Source organism: Crassostrea angulata, chromosome 7 (assembly GCF_025612915.1).
Source record: "Crassostrea angulata isolate pt1a10 chromosome 7, ASM2561291v2, whole genome shotgun sequence".
In the NCBI taxonomy this organism is placed as follows: domain Eukaryota; kingdom Metazoa; phylum Mollusca; class Bivalvia; order Ostreida; family Ostreidae; genus Magallana; species Magallana angulata.
The window spans coordinates 436,100-453,977 of NC_069117.1; the positions used below are offsets into that span (position 1 = coordinate 436,100).

Consider the following 17,878-nt stretch of genomic DNA (forward strand, 5'->3'; position numbering starts at 1 on the left):
GTTATAACCACATGTCATGTTTCTTTATGTATTTGCATGTGTTTGCATATTAACAACCAAGCTTTGAAAATACAAGAACGAAAATGAATGTCACAAATTTCCCTTTTGAGGACCACAAGGGTAATAAAGTAACAAATGCATTGCTTAAGCTAACGTATTATATTTTTCTAACGTAGCGATTCATACCTTTATTCCCCGTACATACATGTACCACTAAAGACAATAACAACACCTCTCTCTCTCTCTCTCTCTCTCTCTCTCTCTCTCTCTCATAAGTACTTTATTTTCTTTACACACTAGACTTTTACCCGTGCGTGCACGGGTTGACATTGCATGTGATATCGGGCATTTACAAAATATATACATCGAAACACCGTATATTGTTGACATTTGTATAACGAAACTTCACGCCTACAATAATGCTATTAATTTCACTACACTCTGTTGAGTTGGAATAATCTAACTGTGTCTCGGGAATTGCCTTCATCACAGTCAAAATGCCTCCAGCGTCGGAACCCACGGGTTTTCTATCCGTTACACTGCAGTGTAACGGATAGAAAACCCGTGGGTTCCGACGATAAAATGCCTCCCATATACCCATAATGTCGCAGAAAATTGCTGAATTGCTCCAAAACGATTTTGGAGAAAATTAAGTTGCATTGAATATAACAGTCAAATTGTTCACAAAAACCATTTTGAAGCTGTAAATACATTTCCTCGAAAAGTTTAAATCTATAATTGCAGAATCCAACATATTTCAACAACGTTTTTTACACATCTTGTTAACATTCAAAACTCTCGGGATTTTTTCTAGTAAATGCACTGTCTTAAAGTTATCTCCCGTATTTTCTTTGATGAACATAAAACAATTTCCAATGAAAATTAACACACATTTGTTTTATCGTTTCCAAGTTTATCCATGCTAATATGATATTGTGGAAACATAAAATAAAGAGCCTCTAGTGATTTAGCGTGAATGTAATGCGCATGCGCAAGATCATAAAATCCAAAAAATTCAGATGATTTCCGGAATTTATCGGGGAATTTTCGTTGATTATTAATTAAAGAAGCCTGATTGAGAAAAAATAAAAACAAATTGGTAATCTTCAAGTACCAATCATGTTTATGAAAACATTTGTTAACATGACAGAATTTGGTGAATTAAAAAACTGATGATCAAATTAACCATGGAAGAACTTTTTTCTGTATGATCGGTTCTTTAAACGTCTAAGTATATTTTCTCTTTATAGTGCCTCATGATAACATATGTTTATGGAGGAAAAAGCGAGTTATTATTTTTTTCTTTTTAAGATTTCACATAAAACATAATAGTCTTAGTTAACTGCCTACTTTTTTTTATAACATCTTGTTTATTTTTTTTTATTTGTGTTATGCTTACCTCTTTGTTGTTGTTTACAGCTGAAATGATTCTACCTTTTTTTCTTTGCATCGTTTTAACACCCAAGAGTGTATGTTCAGACACATATGTAATTAATTTATTTCCTTAATTAAAAGTAGACTGCCTCTGCATACATTTTGGACGCAATATTTTCAATACTGAATTATATGTTGATATGTTGAATATCTAGGAAGCTACAAACGTCAATATCAATATAAAGATGTTCCTTAAATAAATATTTATGACATCCAACACCAAACATCAAAATATTTACAATTGTATCACGATAAATACATTTCTGCAGAAATTCGTACACAGATAAAACATAGTTCTTGTTTTGCAGATTTGATAGAACAGAACTGGTTAAAAATTAACCTTGAGTTATTTATTTATTCATATACCGATGTGACGTTAAGATATATGTATTACCATTGTCCAAACGTTTTTCAATACCCTGTAAATACGTTGGTTGACAAATAATGATATCAAAATTGTTGTTATTGTGATTCAAACCTATTAAAATCGCTTTTCCAAAAAGCTTTTAATTTAAAAAAAAAAAGATTCAATAATTTTCTCAAAATGAGATAAAAATGAAGTCTGACAAAATAAGATGGGAATTTCTTTAAAACAAATATATTTTTATATTAATCATTTTTCTTCGCGTTGTCTTTCCTTAAATAATAGCAGGCGACCGGCGTGGTTACAACAACAATAAGGACCATGACACATAATACACGCAATCCAACTTCTCCATAGGTCAAGCTTTTCTCTGAAAAAGACACATGTTTTTAATTTCACAAATGCAGTATGATGGTAACTAAAAAATCATGGTTAACCATATTTGAATGTAACAATAGCAAATTTATCCTTCAATGTTAAGTTTGGCAGTTAGTCCGCTTTTTGCTAACTTATAATTTATATCATAATATATGTATTTTCATTTGAAAAGCAAAAAGGGTCGATTTATATTAGGATAACACGTGTATGAATATGTGAACACTTTGTTCAATTTTCACTATTTTACCTAAAATATTAAAGACATTATAGTATGAAATATCTGACATTTTGGTTACTGCATGAGTAAAGTTTGACGGATTCGCTCTTTACACAAAGTGCTGCATGAGTGATGTCTAACAAAACAAAAACGATCTCCTCACAAATCAATTTATGTAACTGCTAATAAAAAATGGGGGAAAATACGCGATTAACAGAAACTTCTCTAATAAAATATATATATATATATATATATATATATATATATATATATATATATATATATATATATATATATATATATATATATATATATATACTAGCCGACCGTGTGAGGGTACATAAGCAGCAGATAAGGGATCCTTCTGTTCGTAACACTCCGTGTAGTGAACATTTTGATATGTGCGGGAGAGGCCGGTTTGAATTTTTTCCATTTTACAAAGTCCGCGAGGAAAGTGATCAGCTGCGACTTGCAAAAGAACAATATTTCATAAAAAAATTTAAACCTAAACTTAATCGATAATTGCATTATTTATTCTGCATTGACTTTATTTAGCTTTCATTTCAATAACCTCTTATTTTAAAACAATATCATTTGTACATATTTTATTACGTTTACATGTGTTTGTAAAAAATATTTGCCGCCATCTCCAAATATTGTTTACACTGTTCGTGACGTTGTCTACTTTATGACGTCATAATAACGACGTCAACGTTTGTTATTTCTGTTATAATTTGAAATCCACTGAAGAGCCGATCAGGCGAAAGCGCTCTGGATTAAATTTGAAAGAAATGGATTATTGTGTTATCGTCTACTGAAAACATTTTTCTATATATATATATATATATTACTAGATGTATAATGTATATGTTGACAAAAGAATACAATGGTTTAGAAATGTATAACATGTTTTTTTATTATAATTTTGAATGGTGATTGTTATAACTTTCCTTTCCGATATAATGCTATACAAAAAATATTGCACGAAAGTAATTATGAAATATCTTACTTGTAATCATTTTTTGCAACAAAAAAATAATTAATATAATTTGATATAATAACTCATATATCACAAGAACATGAACATATTTGCCGCGTTAACTTAATCGCAATCCTTTTGATTTAAAATTTCAATGCAAACCTTTACTTTACTATATCATAAATAACCACAGAGGTACAACTTAAGAAAAACATTGCACAAAATGCTATGTAAACCAATTGAGCTAACAGACAAGGTCATTATAAACGACAATAACGTAAAAGTTACCATATTCACGACGCAGTCGACATATATCAGCAGTATCTTTGTCCCAGGCACCCGAAGACAGACATATGATGTGAGCAGTGTTCATTGAGGCGTCACCCTTACAGAATACGTCACATTTCTCCCCGACCATACCCCGGCAGGTCGACGACACATATCCGTTGGTTACGTCCAAGGGACATTTCATAGCTGAAAATAAGAACATGTATTTAGCATTTCTATGACAAGCTTAAATTGAAGCAAAAATACAGTGTTCAGAGTGCAATTTATTTCTTTTTATGTTAATAAACAATTTACGACTGCACAGTCGCTGAGTGTCTGAGCTCCATACTCCTCCGGTAGTACATATTATGTTTTTAGGATCAATGGCCGATATATATTTTTCATTACAAGTAAACGAACATATATTTCCAATTCGTCTTTCACAATTTTCAGCTAGATGGCCATTTTCTATTGTTGCTGGACATAACTTTGCTATGAATAACATATATTTTTTTAAAATTTTACTTTCTTGTTTCGCAACATGATAAATTATTTTAGTAAGTATCATTCCAAGCTTAGTCAAGCTAAGATGCATTGAAAAAATATCTTATACTCTAGACTTCTTTTTATTTCTCGTAAATTTTGATTACCAATGTTTCCTTACAAATGTTAGTTGATGTAATAAAATAGCGAGAATCACTTCTTACGTGTACATAAAGTATCAGTGTGAAGGTTCCACGTCCCATCAGATGTACACATCAATCTATCAGATGTTGTAGGAATGAAACCATCAACGCAATAAAAAGTACACGAGTCTCCAGTCCTTCTACTACAGCTTGATGATAAAACAGCAGTACCCAGTGACAGTGGACACAATATTGCTACAGAATAAAAATCATTGATATATTTGCGAAAATTTTAACAAATATAGCATTTGATTTAAGACATTAAAGCTAAATCTTACGTAAACATAGTGTATCTGTATCAACGTTCCACTTTCCTTCAGATGTGCACACCATGGTTGATGAAGTCGGGAGATAGCCTTTCATGCAGTAGAAGGTACATAGATCCCCAATTTTTCTACTACAGCTTGGTGACAATACAGCATTGTCCAGATACATTGGACACAATGTCTCTAAAAATGATATGTAATTGTGCAGTGTATATTTAATATTTTATTGCCACAAATTTGAAAGAAAACATGTTTGGTTTAACATGTAAAAGAACCATTTAAATAGGTAACCGTCGTTGAGGAACATTCAGTTCTTGTAATCAATTAGCAATTATCCAAATTTGCTTTTCTAGCTTCATTTCTAATATTGTTAGAGTAAGAAGAAAAAAAACCGATTTTATTATACGTATAACAGAATAATTTTTGAAATCCTTTGTACTGCTTAAAGCAAAATATACTGTAGTTGATCAATGTTCTTCATGTTCTTAATGTTTCATTGTTAGCATTTTTCAAATATCTTAGAAAAACAAACCTTTGCACAATTCATCTATTGATGGAACCCATATTCCAGTAGTACTGCAAGTAGCTGTGGCAGTGCTAGCATTTTGATAGCCTGCTTTGCATTCAAAATTGCAAGTCAAACCTGGATACGGTCGGCAGTCGATGAAATTCACAGAATGATGCAACGTCTGACATCTAGAAACTAACGAATTGAGAGAGTTAATGCTACGACCTTGTGGTATGCACATTCATTTCATGTTTTAGTTCTTCAAGCTAAATTTCTATAGTTTAAGAACACAAATGGAATCTACTAACCTCCTTCACAGGTTAATTGGTCTGATTGAAGCTTAACGTTGTCTTGGCATCCACATGTCCTCCCGTTTGGAGTTGGAAAACAAAACGTACTACACAAACCATTTAGGTTCGAGCAACTGGAACTAACTATAACAAAATGCATAATATTAAAATTTTAAGCACAAGTTTGTACTATTGTTTCAAGCTATATTTATAGCTGTTTTAGTAGCTGAAATATAATTTGGCCTATTTTGGCGATTTTTAAAGATTCACCAAAATTAAAATTACGAAATGTACATTCGTCTATGTAGATATTGTTGAAATTTATGCATAGATTTTGGGAATATTTTTTATACTTCAATATGATAAAAAAGATTGTTACATACATACACTGTTACATTTAAAAAAAGTAAGTTTACTCATAATTAACACCAATGTCAATAATCAAAGTACTGAGAGTAGTGAAAGACGGGTTATTGAAAATTTGAATTTATAATTGTCCTTAATTTCCTCGATAATGCTTCCAAAATTTATGAGTTTGAATTATTTGTTACAATCTATGTTAATTCAGCTTTTTTGCAATTGTCTGATACTTTATCTAAATTTTACTTTATCTCATCCTTCATAATTGTAGAAAATTGACACAACGGTATATTTTGTAAAATAAGACCCTAAGGAAATTTTTTTTAAATTACTACTAACCGGGAAAATCAAACAACTATATCAAAGTAGATAATTTTAATCATTAGATTTATTCAAAGTCGGACGGTATCTGTAATAAAAGTTTTATGAAAACCGCGGAAACTCTAAAACTGCTGAATTAACAAACAAAGTGAACATTTGTATACCGATAACAAACACAGGCACCTGACGTTAGAAATATTTTTTTAAAATAAATTTCCAAGAACTTTGGCATTAAAAAACAAGAGGCCCATGGGCCACATCGCTCACCTGAGGAACAATAGGTATGATAAAATCAGCTTAATGGAGTCATAATACAAACTATCTGGACAATGTACAATAATACATGTAGATCCTGTATAAATAAAATCCATTTTCCCCTGGATATTCTTATGTTTATAATCATTAGTCCCTTTTCTAACAAGATGATTTTATAGTCTTATCATATGTTGAGTATTGCAGTTCTCAAAATGATCCTTAACAATAGTTTATATATTAGATATAAACGTATATCAAACTATGAACCTTCTCGGGAGGCCAAAGAATTGTCCTGGGGCCAAAGTCTTAACAATTATAAAGAAACATCTGGCTGATTAGTTTCTGAGAAGATTTTTAAAGATTTACCCTATATATTCCTTTGTTAAATTTTGACCCCCCCCCCATTGTGGCCCCACCCTACCCCTGGGGATCATGATTTTCACAACCATGAATCTACACTACCTGAGGATGCTTTCACACACGTTTCAGCTTTCCTGGCTGATTAGTTTCTGAGAAGAAGATTTTTAAAGATTTACTCTGTTTATTCCTATCTAAAACATCGACCTCCCATTGTGGCCCAAACCTACCCCCAGGGTTATGATTTTCACAAATTTGAATCTACACTACCTGAGGATGCTTCCACACAAGTTTCAGCTTTTCTGGCTAATTAGTTTCTGAGAAGAAGATTTTTAAAGATTTACTCTATATATTCCTATTTTAAACTTCGATCCCCCATTGTGGCCTCACCGTACCCCGGGGGTCATGATTTTCACAACTTTGAATCTACACTACCTGAGGATCCTTCCACACAAGTGTCAGCTTTCCTGGCCGATTAGTTTCTGAGAAGAATATTTTTAAAGATTTATTCTATATATTCCTATGTAAAACTTCGATCCTTCATTGTGGCCCAACCCTACCTCCGGGGATCATGATTTTCACAAATTTGTATCTACATTACCTGATGATGCTTTCACACAAGTTTCAGCTTTCCTGGCTGATTAGTTTCTGAGGAGAAGATTTTTAAAGATTTACTCTATATATTCATTTGTTAAACTTCGACCCCCCATTGTGGCCCCACCCTCAGGTGAGCTAAAAAGGTTAAGTTTACAATACAATAAGTTGTTAAAGTTGGTTTCTGGAAGAACAGACTTTGAAAATTTTCTTAATAAATATTGACAAATATTTTACTTCTTTAAGCTTTAGTTTTTAAGATCTGTGTACAAACATAGAATTGTGAGCAAATCGCTGTATCTTGCTTATAATTCGAAGCTTAACACTCAAAAATGGTTAGTAAATAGAAATTGTAAACAATTAAACACAAGAAACATGCACTACATGTATAACAAATAAAGAACACAATTTATTTTTTCGAAATGAATCATATATATATATACATGTATATACCTACATATTTCCGTCAGCGATATCAAACTCTATTTAAACTGAATAAACTCGAAAAAATGCCGAGCATCTCAACAAAACCTATTGCATTAAACTACATGTACCATTACGCAAAAGATAATGCCGAATTACCGATATAATGAATTGTATTTCAGTGCCCGTCCCCTACATCCGATTTTGCTTAATTTGCGCAGGTAAACAGTTAACTGTTTGATTTACCGAAGTCTCTGTTTGATTTGATACGTAAAAATCACGAAATACAGACGATAGTTTCCAGGTTACAAAGCATAATGAGAACGAAACGAAAATCAGAACAAGCTAACACCAACGTCATGTGTGAAAACTGTCAACGCATTGAAATATTTAGCCTCAATTTACTTCACAAAATCGGCACCAATATATTTTGTATGTTTCAAAATTTCCCTTCATACGCGAACTGTTGCACAACAAGCAAATTCATCATAGTCAGATCGACCTTTTTCGTATAATGTCATGGCTGCTTTAAACAAAGAACCTCGTTTTAGAAGTATGGAATCATTTTACCGGATGCCGAACCCGAAGCTATTAAACTGATTGAAACACGCATTTCCTTTATTATTATTTTCGTAATAACTCAGATTTGAAACAAAATTTCCACTTAATTTTTGCAATTTATTTTTTCCTTCCCATAAGGATAATTTATGCTAAACTATGTTGAATTTGCCTCGGTAGTTCTTGAGAAGAAGATTTTTAAAAATGCACCCCCCCCCTTTTTCTACAGTTTCAAGGTTTTCTCCGCTTTGAATACAGATCAAACTTTTATTTCTGCAATTTATATTTGCCCTCCCATAAGGATGATTTGTGCCAAATTTGGTTGAAATTGGATAAGCGGTTTTAGAGAAGAAGTTCAAAATGTAAAAAGTTTACAGACGGACAGACGGACGGACAGACGGACGACGGACAAAATGTGATCAGAATAGCTCACTTGAGCTTTCAGCTCAGGTGAGCTAAAAATGTCACGGTCGCCATTTTGATTTTTAAGACCGACTTATCTGACACGATTTTCTTCATTTGCGATTCATGCAAAATTAATAGGTAAAAATAAATCCGTTTGCCACTTACTATTATTTTGTGTAAACTCGTGCATCACCTACACTAATTACGTTACAACCGTTCCTTTCATTAAAATTCAGATCATACTCCGAAAATCAGAGACATAAAACAACAGAGATTGTCAACTCCGCCATTAGCGTGTAAATGTTACAGGACCAACCTTACTTTGAGAACTACAAGTGCAACAGCAATCTTGTATAAGTCATTACATTTGAACCTGATAGTAAACATGAACACGAACCTGTAAATATTTTAAGCAGGTTTTATTTATGAAATATTTACAAAAACTCTTTATTCAGTTTTTAAATTACTTTTTTAAAACCTATTGACTTTTGACAAAGTAATGGTAATGTATTACTTTACTCATGTAATGGTAATGTAATGCATTACTTAAAGAAAATTAAGTAATGGTAATGGTAATTTAATGCCCTAATTCATGAAGTAATGGTAATGTAATGCATTATTTTACACTGTAATTCACCCCAAGCCTGATTCCAACTAAGGCGGAAAACATTAACATTAACATTTAACCTGGTTCTTTAATCGGTAAGATTGTATATATTATATAATGTAAAAGTCTTCCAAAATGTCTAATCTATTATAGATTTTGCTTACAATGCATTGTTTAAAATTTAAATTCAGTTTAATCAACTAAAGAGCCAACGAACGAAAAGGCAAATTCAGACTTGTTTTTATTTTCTTTGTACACCTATTTAATTTGTAAAACATCTTTGTATAACCCATTCCGACTTTAACTTCGGCTTGCGCATGAAGTTTGGTAGTATTAAGGTTAAAGATTGTCAAAATAAAATTCACAACTTTTCAAAAATGGCACATTACGTTTGGGAACTTTAATTTCGATTCTACCATCAACCTCTTCTATTGATTAATGAGCTCGTACACCAACTGAATCGTCAACGGCGCTGTACATTCAGTTACGTAACTCATTCCACATTTGAACCCGAGCAAGAATGTTTTGATCAATAAAACTATTTGTTTATTTTCTTAATAGAATTTTGTTTATACACAAAGGACTTAAAAAGATTTAATCCGTGTTTTTATAATAAATATTTCTGAAATGCATGAAAACTTTCTGCACTATTTTCTTACGCGTAGACTCAATTCATGTGTTCTACGCGTGCCTTCCGGTTTGAGACTTCGGCTGACAGTAAACCAATAGACGGGGTCAGGTGACCCCGTCTAAAAGGCAAACAATAAAATAAATAAGAAATGAAATGTTTAAAACATCATTTTACATATGCACTTCAGGTTTGTACTTAACCTCAGTGACAGAGCTTTAGCTTGTGTTGTTTTAGGAAACAAGCGATTCATTATCAACTGCGGTGCTCAAAATTGTCTTAGAAATGGTTTTTTAATTAACAAAGAATTTAAATTTGATTTTTAACCAGGTTTCTTATTTTTTAGCATATATGAAGTTTCATTTAGTTATTTCTTTTAAAAATATTGAAGTATGTGAAGCCAAGATTGGAATCAAATGTTTCAGCTTAGTTAGGGAGACTTAGGATTTTTCCTAAAGTACATTTAATTTTCAGCTGTTTAAAATCAAATGATACTAGAGTTTTAATGAAGGAAATAGTATTCATTTAAAGTGAAAATAGTATTCATCCATGCAATTAATGATAAACCTTGTCTGTAAGAGTCTTCCGAAGTTGTGATCTGCCCAAAAAACCGACTACGCAGCTATTTATAACACCTACCGTCTCGAATATCATCAGTGTAGATATCTAAACTATCTAGTCGCCCAATTTCGGGATAATCCAACATAAAAGGCACTTTTAAACCCGTTATTTTGTTGATTTTTGTTATTCGCCTGCAATATAGACACCAAACATTCTTCTTGTAAACATAGAAACAGTTAGGCGTATGTTTCGTTTAATTTTTTAAATTAAAGTAAAACAAATTATACTAAGAGTATGAAAAAACAAACTGTCGATTCCAAGCTGTGTAGTATAGATACTGCCCATGGATCACAATACTCATTAAATGAGCATCATTATCAGTCGCCAGAACCTGACGATTTCCACCATTGAGGTCAGATGATTCGATGCGGTTATAATACCCATCCGTCCAATACAATCGGTTTGCTATATAAGAAATGATTTAAGTTAGATACAAAAAAGAACATCAATGATGTAAATTTCAAATGAAAATGTGTGCAAACTTTACTTTTAAAATCCAAAGTTAGCCCATTAGGCCATCCTATCTGTTTTTTTGCTATGAAGCTTTTTGATGTTCCATCCATATTTGCTCTAACAATTTGAGCTGTGTTTCCAAACTCTGTCCAAAACACATACCTAAAGAAAAACATTATCAGATACAAAGTTGCTCGAATACATTTAAAACTTTCAAAATCATACGATACATAGAATACAATTACTGTATGTAACTTTATATCCCCTTTCATGACTTTCATTTTAATAAACGCGTAAACCTGTTCCATTGAAATTAAAATAAATTTGCATTTTTAATGAAAAGTATTGTTGCACAATTACTGACTTAAACGATAACGTAGGCAAAAAAGAGACTCAATGTTTTTTTATATTCAGTTTCTATGCATAGCAATCACAAATTATGATCAGTTCCGTAAAATCAATAGAATGTGCTCATCATTACATCCAAATATTATATATAAATAATTTAACTAATCAAATTACCCTTTGGAGGGATAGAGAGCGATGTCTCTTGGACTATGGAGATCTGATATCAGCGTTTTGTGAAGAGATGTGGCCCTGTGGACTACTCCAATATAACTCTGAGATGTCGTCGGACCTACACCTGTATAGTACAGATTACCCGTGGAGTAGTCGATGGCCAGACGGTCTGCATATGAAGACCCTGAAAACAGTGATTTAATAAAAATAGAAAAACGATAAATATTAGAATGGTACTAAAGATCAAAAAACAAAAACGCAGGAGTTTATTACGTGGTTTTAAGCTTTCCGCCTAGCCAGTGTAAATTTCTCCCACACGAAAATAACCACTTTTAGAGTACCCGAAACAGCTTCACAAGAAAGGAATCGATAATATACAAAGATTGTAATATAAAAAAACAGACACCAGTAAGGATATAAAACCAGTTGTCATACTAGAACATCCTGGCAAATACATTTGCGTAATATGAACGGTTTAAATTGAATACCTGTTGTGTAGAAATAGGTTGTGTTGTCTCCTTTTAACGTTGTATATTTTATACTTTTCGTAAAGGTTTCGCAGTAGAAAAGAGTCGTTGTTGATTTTTCCAACACTAGTCCCGGGGATCTGTTTGCTGTTATTGGTAATTTTATCACAGTCCCAGTCTGAAAATCAACCTGGAGTATTCTTCCATGCGTAAAATCAGTGACCACAATAAAATTCGACAAAAGAACATCTACAATTAAGATTTAGGTATTAGTCTAGCATAATCGATAACAATTTACACAGCCCAACACAACAGCATTTGAAATCTCTTTATAAAGCTAATCATTAACCCACACGGTCAAATCTAATATTTCTATTCATTTTTTTTACTTGATAAATATACACGTTTCTTGCTTGCTTTTTATGGGTTTACAATTATTGGTTTGTTTTTCAACAATTTTACATATAGATATATTTATTTTGTTAAAACATGTTATTATCTTATGTTTTAAATGAATATTCTGTGCCATTTTATTACGCTTAACAAGTAGTTAAATCACGGAAATCACGAAATGACGCAAGCCAGTTTAACGTTATTAGTACCGTAACGTTAATTATTGGAATAATTTTTTTCTACGGGAATTTATCAAATGAAATACTCAGTTATAACAAACAAGTTCCTTGCTTCACTCTTAATGAACAATTCATAAGCAGTTTAAAGATAAAAAAAAAGACAGTAATAACCAAAATTTTGATTGATTTCAAGAAATAAATTAATTGTAAACCTAACAACGAGCCTAATCATTTTTTTTCTACAATGTCGGCGATCCGTAAACATGTACGAATTTGTAAAGAAAGTATTATGTTCATTGTTTTAATAAATCAAAATGGAATGTTAACCGTTATCACAACTCTGGTCTTTTTGAAGGTGAAGACCAATATCGCATTCACATCTGCGACCATTTTCCTCTCGAACACATAGTCCTCCGCAATTTCCGTTTTGTATATGACAGGTACCTAAATTTAGAAAAAGTAACTTAGACAAGCACTTTGTAAAACACACGATCTAAGTATTTATTCCTTTAGAATATCACCGTATTAGAGAAAATTGATGCAAACATTAAATATCTATAGTATTCGTTATAACATACTGTGAAAATATATATAAAATATGATGTCACTGACTTTAAAAACATTACGATTTTATAATTATTTATATTGTTATGCTTTTTTCTTTAATCTAATTTCACACCAAAAAGTCTTTACTACCTCGTCTATCCTCTTGCAAAGTTGAATCAAACACAGCGATATCCTTTGCATTTTGCACAGTATTAAATGTAATATCTGCGTTTTTAGAGATGCTCCGTGCAAAATAAATTTCCTTTTTGTTTATCCAACCAAAGAAGTCCTACAACCAATTAAAATAGAATGAACTCTGCAAGTGTTACGTAAACCATATCTTATTTAAATATCTAAAATCTATTTAAAATAACCTTGTATGCAATAGTTTTTATGGCGCCTTTTGTGTTGATATGACTTTTGATATCTCTTCCATTTGTCATCGAACTTTTTATTACCGACCGATCTAGCCAGTATAATCTAGAATTAACAAAATAAAATGCATCAAATCAAGTATGTACACAAATGGACAAAAAAAGGACCCTGAAAAAGCTAAGTATAAAGTAACATTGTTTAACTTATTTATATATTTGTAATCGGAATAGTATTTCCTAAAGTAGATTAATTTCATTAATGCTTTGAAATGCTGCTTTTGTCAAGCATATACCTAATTGCAACAATTTAAAGAGTCCATTTATAACCGTTAAGTGACAAAATATTTTTTCTATACTTTGAACACCGAACGAAAATACAGTTTACCTGTTAGTTTTAACGTCAAACTGTAGAGAAGTTGGATTATGTAGGTTTGCAGCTGTTATTAAAACTTGTGGTATATCTCTTGTCCAGGATCCCTGGACTATTGTTCGTACTGATGTCCTCGAAATCCAGTATAGGACGCTTGCAGAAAATAAGTCGTAAAACATATAGATGGTAATGTTAATGACTTGTAATGTTTTGATTAGCTTTGATGGTAATATATGAATCCGTTATTCATGCTTATTTACAAATGTATTTTTCAGTGATTATTTATGAATTTATATCGGAGGACCAAGCAAACATAAGTTCAAATCAAAATGATATGGTTTTCGTCGTTTTTGCCATTAGATAGAATAAGGGTTGTTTTATTTTGTAAAATAATATTGATAACAAATAAAATGAGATTTATATAGATTTATCCGAATTACATAAGGAACCAAAAGCAATTAGATCCACTGCATAAATAGCCTAACCGCATTTTATTCGCAGTTTGTTAACAAACTGGTGGGTTTTTGGTGACGCAGAACATTCCTTTCCGGAAATGACACAAATATGCATAACAAAAGAACTATTATTAAATAACGTTACCAATGCTTTCCCTACCCGTTGTGGGGATCTATTGTAAGAGACGTAGGTTCTTGCAGGTTGGTGTATACGGTAGCACTGGCTTGAGCATTGATTGAGAAGGACCGTATACTGGACAGAGTCGGCTCTATCCATCCAAGACGCTTTGAAATCCAGTCAAACGATAAGTCTGAAATAAGTTATTTCATAACAAATACAATTAATATCGAACATGTCGTTTATGACATTGAAGACATAATAACAATTTCAATTATTGCTTACTTATGACAACATTGACTAACACGCAAAGTATATCAACATTTTTTTCAATTAATCTTATTGATGCCCTGTGCAACTGCAGGAATTAACACGTTACACATTAACATGATACAATGCTTAAAATGATGAATCCTGTTTATTTTTTGTTCATTTTTTGTGCATAATTTGTACGAATTTTTTCTCATTTGCTTATTTAGCATATTCTTTTGAATTGATATAAAACACAGCTACATGGCTGAATATTAAGAGGAGTTTTGCAGCTAACTGAAAAATAAAAAGCTTTCTAATCGTATTTCATATACGTGAGTGGGTATTTACTGCGCCGTATCAGTCTCTTAATTTTATTCTGTAAGTCAAATTTCTGTTATTTTCACCACTGTCCCAAAACAGATTTTCAGAAAAGAAAACTGTTGGATAAAAAAACAACTGGGGATGGGGTCAACCACAGCCGTCTTATTCAAAATTCCCATTTTCTGCATTTATTCATAAAGACTGTTCATGACTTATAAATAAATACAGTTGAACTTAGATATCTCTAACACTGATATCTCTGATATCTCGAATACCATGGATATGTCGAAGTGATTTGTAAGTCTCAACTACTATTTTTTAAAGTATTTTACTCTCGATATTTCGAATACTCGGATATCTCGAAATTTTTAAACAGTCCCATCTAGTTCGAGATAGTTTGACTGTATATAAGGTTTACTACAAACCCATCTGGCGTGCTATACAAATATATGAACTTAAAAAAACGGTAACCTATGCACATTTTTATTTATTAATATTATACATTATATTTATTAATTTTTATATAAACCAAAGATGTCAAATCCAAGGTATCTGCCAGTAATGCTTGACGAATCTTCCTATACTGAGCATTCGCCTTGGTATTTTATAAATTACTCAACCCGCGTGTTTGGTTACCCCGTCTTTCACCAGAGGCTGTGCTTCGCTCTATCCATCAAACTACAATTGCGCATTCAAGACACAAACTGCCATATTTTATTTATTACACATTCGTCTTATCTCAAATTCAATGTACATAGTCTAAATAAGTTCAAAGTAAATATATTTACTCTTTGCATGATCATTCAATATCATTCCTTCCAATCATATATTTAAATACAAATTTCTATTGACTTGGATTCGCCTATGCGTGTCCACCACCTTACTCTTATTGCTTGCTATGTCGGGTTTGATTGAAATGAAAGTAGAGATTTGATTAATTTTATTGCGTGGACCCTGAGGTCCACGCAGAAAATATATAAGCGAAGTTAAACCGGATGCTATGGGGGAAAATTCAGCCTGCGCACGAGCTAGCCTGGTTCCTGTGCGTAATGGGTAGCTCAGGGAACCAGGCTAGCACATGTTTATCTGAATCGGGATCGGGATTCCGTGCCATATGCACACATAAGTTTAAAGCGCTGTAATTGTAAAGTTGTCGGTAAACAGTACAGAAACAAAGTATTCCTTTTAAAAAAAAAATGATTGGCATGTGATATGAACTATCAGTATTATGAAATAAGTTAATGTTATGCCGAAACTACAACATGCATCAAATAGCATAATTTGCAATGTTTTGCTGTACTTTTATAGTAACTTCCCGATTAAATATTTTAAGCATTTAAGAATGATTCAATAATTATGTCACTGTATAAAAGTTTAAATCTCAAGAAAAATTTTATATGAATATGAAATTTTTAATTTACACAAAGCTGTCACTGCATAGTAAACAAAGTAGTGCGAATCGTAATGTGTTCGCAAATAGTAGAATTCACCGAATGCTTGATACTGTACATGCAAACTTCATTCATAGATAGATCATAATTATTTTAGAAGTATGAATCCTTTAAATTCTGAGATAAAAAGTCAGGGCTATACATACATGTATACGTAATGCAACGTACAAATTTAGTGGTTTAAAGCAGAGGGCTAGAGTCGGTGGAATCTCTGATAATCTTAAGGCTTTCACTTTTTCGTTGGAAACACATACAAATGGTCCACGTAGTGTAGTCCTTTTTTAAAGGACAGCAACTTGTACCAACTACTTATCAGGTAAAATTAAATCATAGCTTACGAACATCATAGGTCTTGTGTTAACATACCATATGTGTAAGCAGTTACTCTTGTGGAGGCATGTTTGAGTTTATTAACAAAATGTCTTAATTTATAGGTATAGATATGCATATGTCTTCTGTTGATTTCATTTGTTTAAGGTGACAATAAGTAACAATCTTTTAAGGTAACCATTACTTGTATCATCAATGCATAATATAGGCAAAAACACTTACATTAAACATCTTGTATTTAGGGTTTAGATATTATTCATATGCAATTGCTTAGGAAATTAATCATCTTTTTTTTTCTTTTCTTTTTGTTTGGTTGGTGAAAGATGGTACAACCATGAATTAGAAATTCCAATAATTTAATAGACGATTTAAGATTTGTTGAAAAGTAGAACAGTTTGTCGACTTTTGGCTGACATGCTACTATTCAAATATTTACTTTGCTTTACTTGTTTAGTTGAACTAGGCTTATTTGATGCCAAGCGAAAAATAACATTACTAGAAGTCAACTATTAAGAAAGGGTCCCTGATTTCTATTGTGAAGATATGTAGAAAACAATTTTTGGGAGTTGATTTTTAATCAACTCTCCTATGCAGTCACTCGGACAAACCGAAAGTGAAACAGTGTTTGGACCTCAGCACAAATCATTGCTCCTGGCAAGACTTAGTTCTTGAAAATAATTGATGAATTCGATGTGATGCATGCTAAAGCATTGTTTTTCAAGGAAGCTTATTTACAAATACCTTAAAAATAGTCAGATTTTAAATGGTACGAACAATTTAAAAAGTTTTTGTAGTCGTATGTATTCCTACGCCAGAGTTCAATATAGTCTCGTTCAACTCGACGCTCGGCTGTCTCCGTAAACCTTTATCGGAGATTTACGGTGTCAGCTGAGCGTTTGGTTTAACGAGACTAGAGTTCAATATAAAATAATTGCTTGGATCCATACAATTTTCAAGAAATATTTCTACCACTGATACATAGTATGATTGAATTAATTTTATCTTTGAATATTATTTAACATTATTCATATGGAGGATTCTCGACATTCCAGTCGAAAAAGTTAAAAAATTCATATTATAAAAATATGCGTAATTCAAATTAGAAACTACGTATACATGTACTTGTCATGCA

The 17,878-nt window shown here is 31.9% G+C and overlaps 1 protein-coding gene across 1 annotated transcript in view; it reads right to left on the reverse strand.

Moving 5' to 3' along the window:
- LOC128192564 (low-density lipoprotein receptor-related protein 1-like) overlaps positions 1 to 17,878 on the reverse strand; it is a 34,987-nt gene continuing 17,109 nt past the window's right edge. Inside the window, exons 7-23 of the mRNA XM_052865347.1 lie at positions 14,435 to 14,585; positions 13,835 to 13,972; positions 13,450 to 13,555; positions 13,226 to 13,364; positions 12,857 to 12,973; positions 11,979 to 12,206; positions 11,494 to 11,674; positions 11,006 to 11,133; positions 10,767 to 10,923; positions 10,537 to 10,649; positions 5,408 to 5,533; positions 5,124 to 5,294; positions 4,604 to 4,774; positions 4,347 to 4,520; positions 3,955 to 4,131; positions 3,661 to 3,846; positions 1 to 2,168 (exon numbers count right to left, since the gene is read on the reverse strand). Coding sequence (XP_052721307.1) covers positions 2,044 to 2,168; positions 3,661 to 3,846; positions 3,955 to 4,131; positions 4,347 to 4,520; positions 4,604 to 4,774; positions 5,124 to 5,294; positions 5,408 to 5,533; positions 10,537 to 10,649; positions 10,767 to 10,923; positions 11,006 to 11,133; positions 11,494 to 11,674; positions 11,979 to 12,206; positions 12,857 to 12,973; positions 13,226 to 13,364; positions 13,450 to 13,555; positions 13,835 to 13,972; positions 14,435 to 14,585 — 2,588 coding nt within the window. The 3' untranslated portion in view covers positions 1 to 2,043. The remainder of the gene's footprint in view (positions 2,169 to 3,660; positions 3,847 to 3,954; positions 4,132 to 4,346; positions 4,521 to 4,603; positions 4,775 to 5,123; positions 5,295 to 5,407; positions 5,534 to 10,536; positions 10,650 to 10,766; positions 10,924 to 11,005; positions 11,134 to 11,493; positions 11,675 to 11,978; positions 12,207 to 12,856; positions 12,974 to 13,225; positions 13,365 to 13,449; positions 13,556 to 13,834; positions 13,973 to 14,434; positions 14,586 to 17,878) is intronic.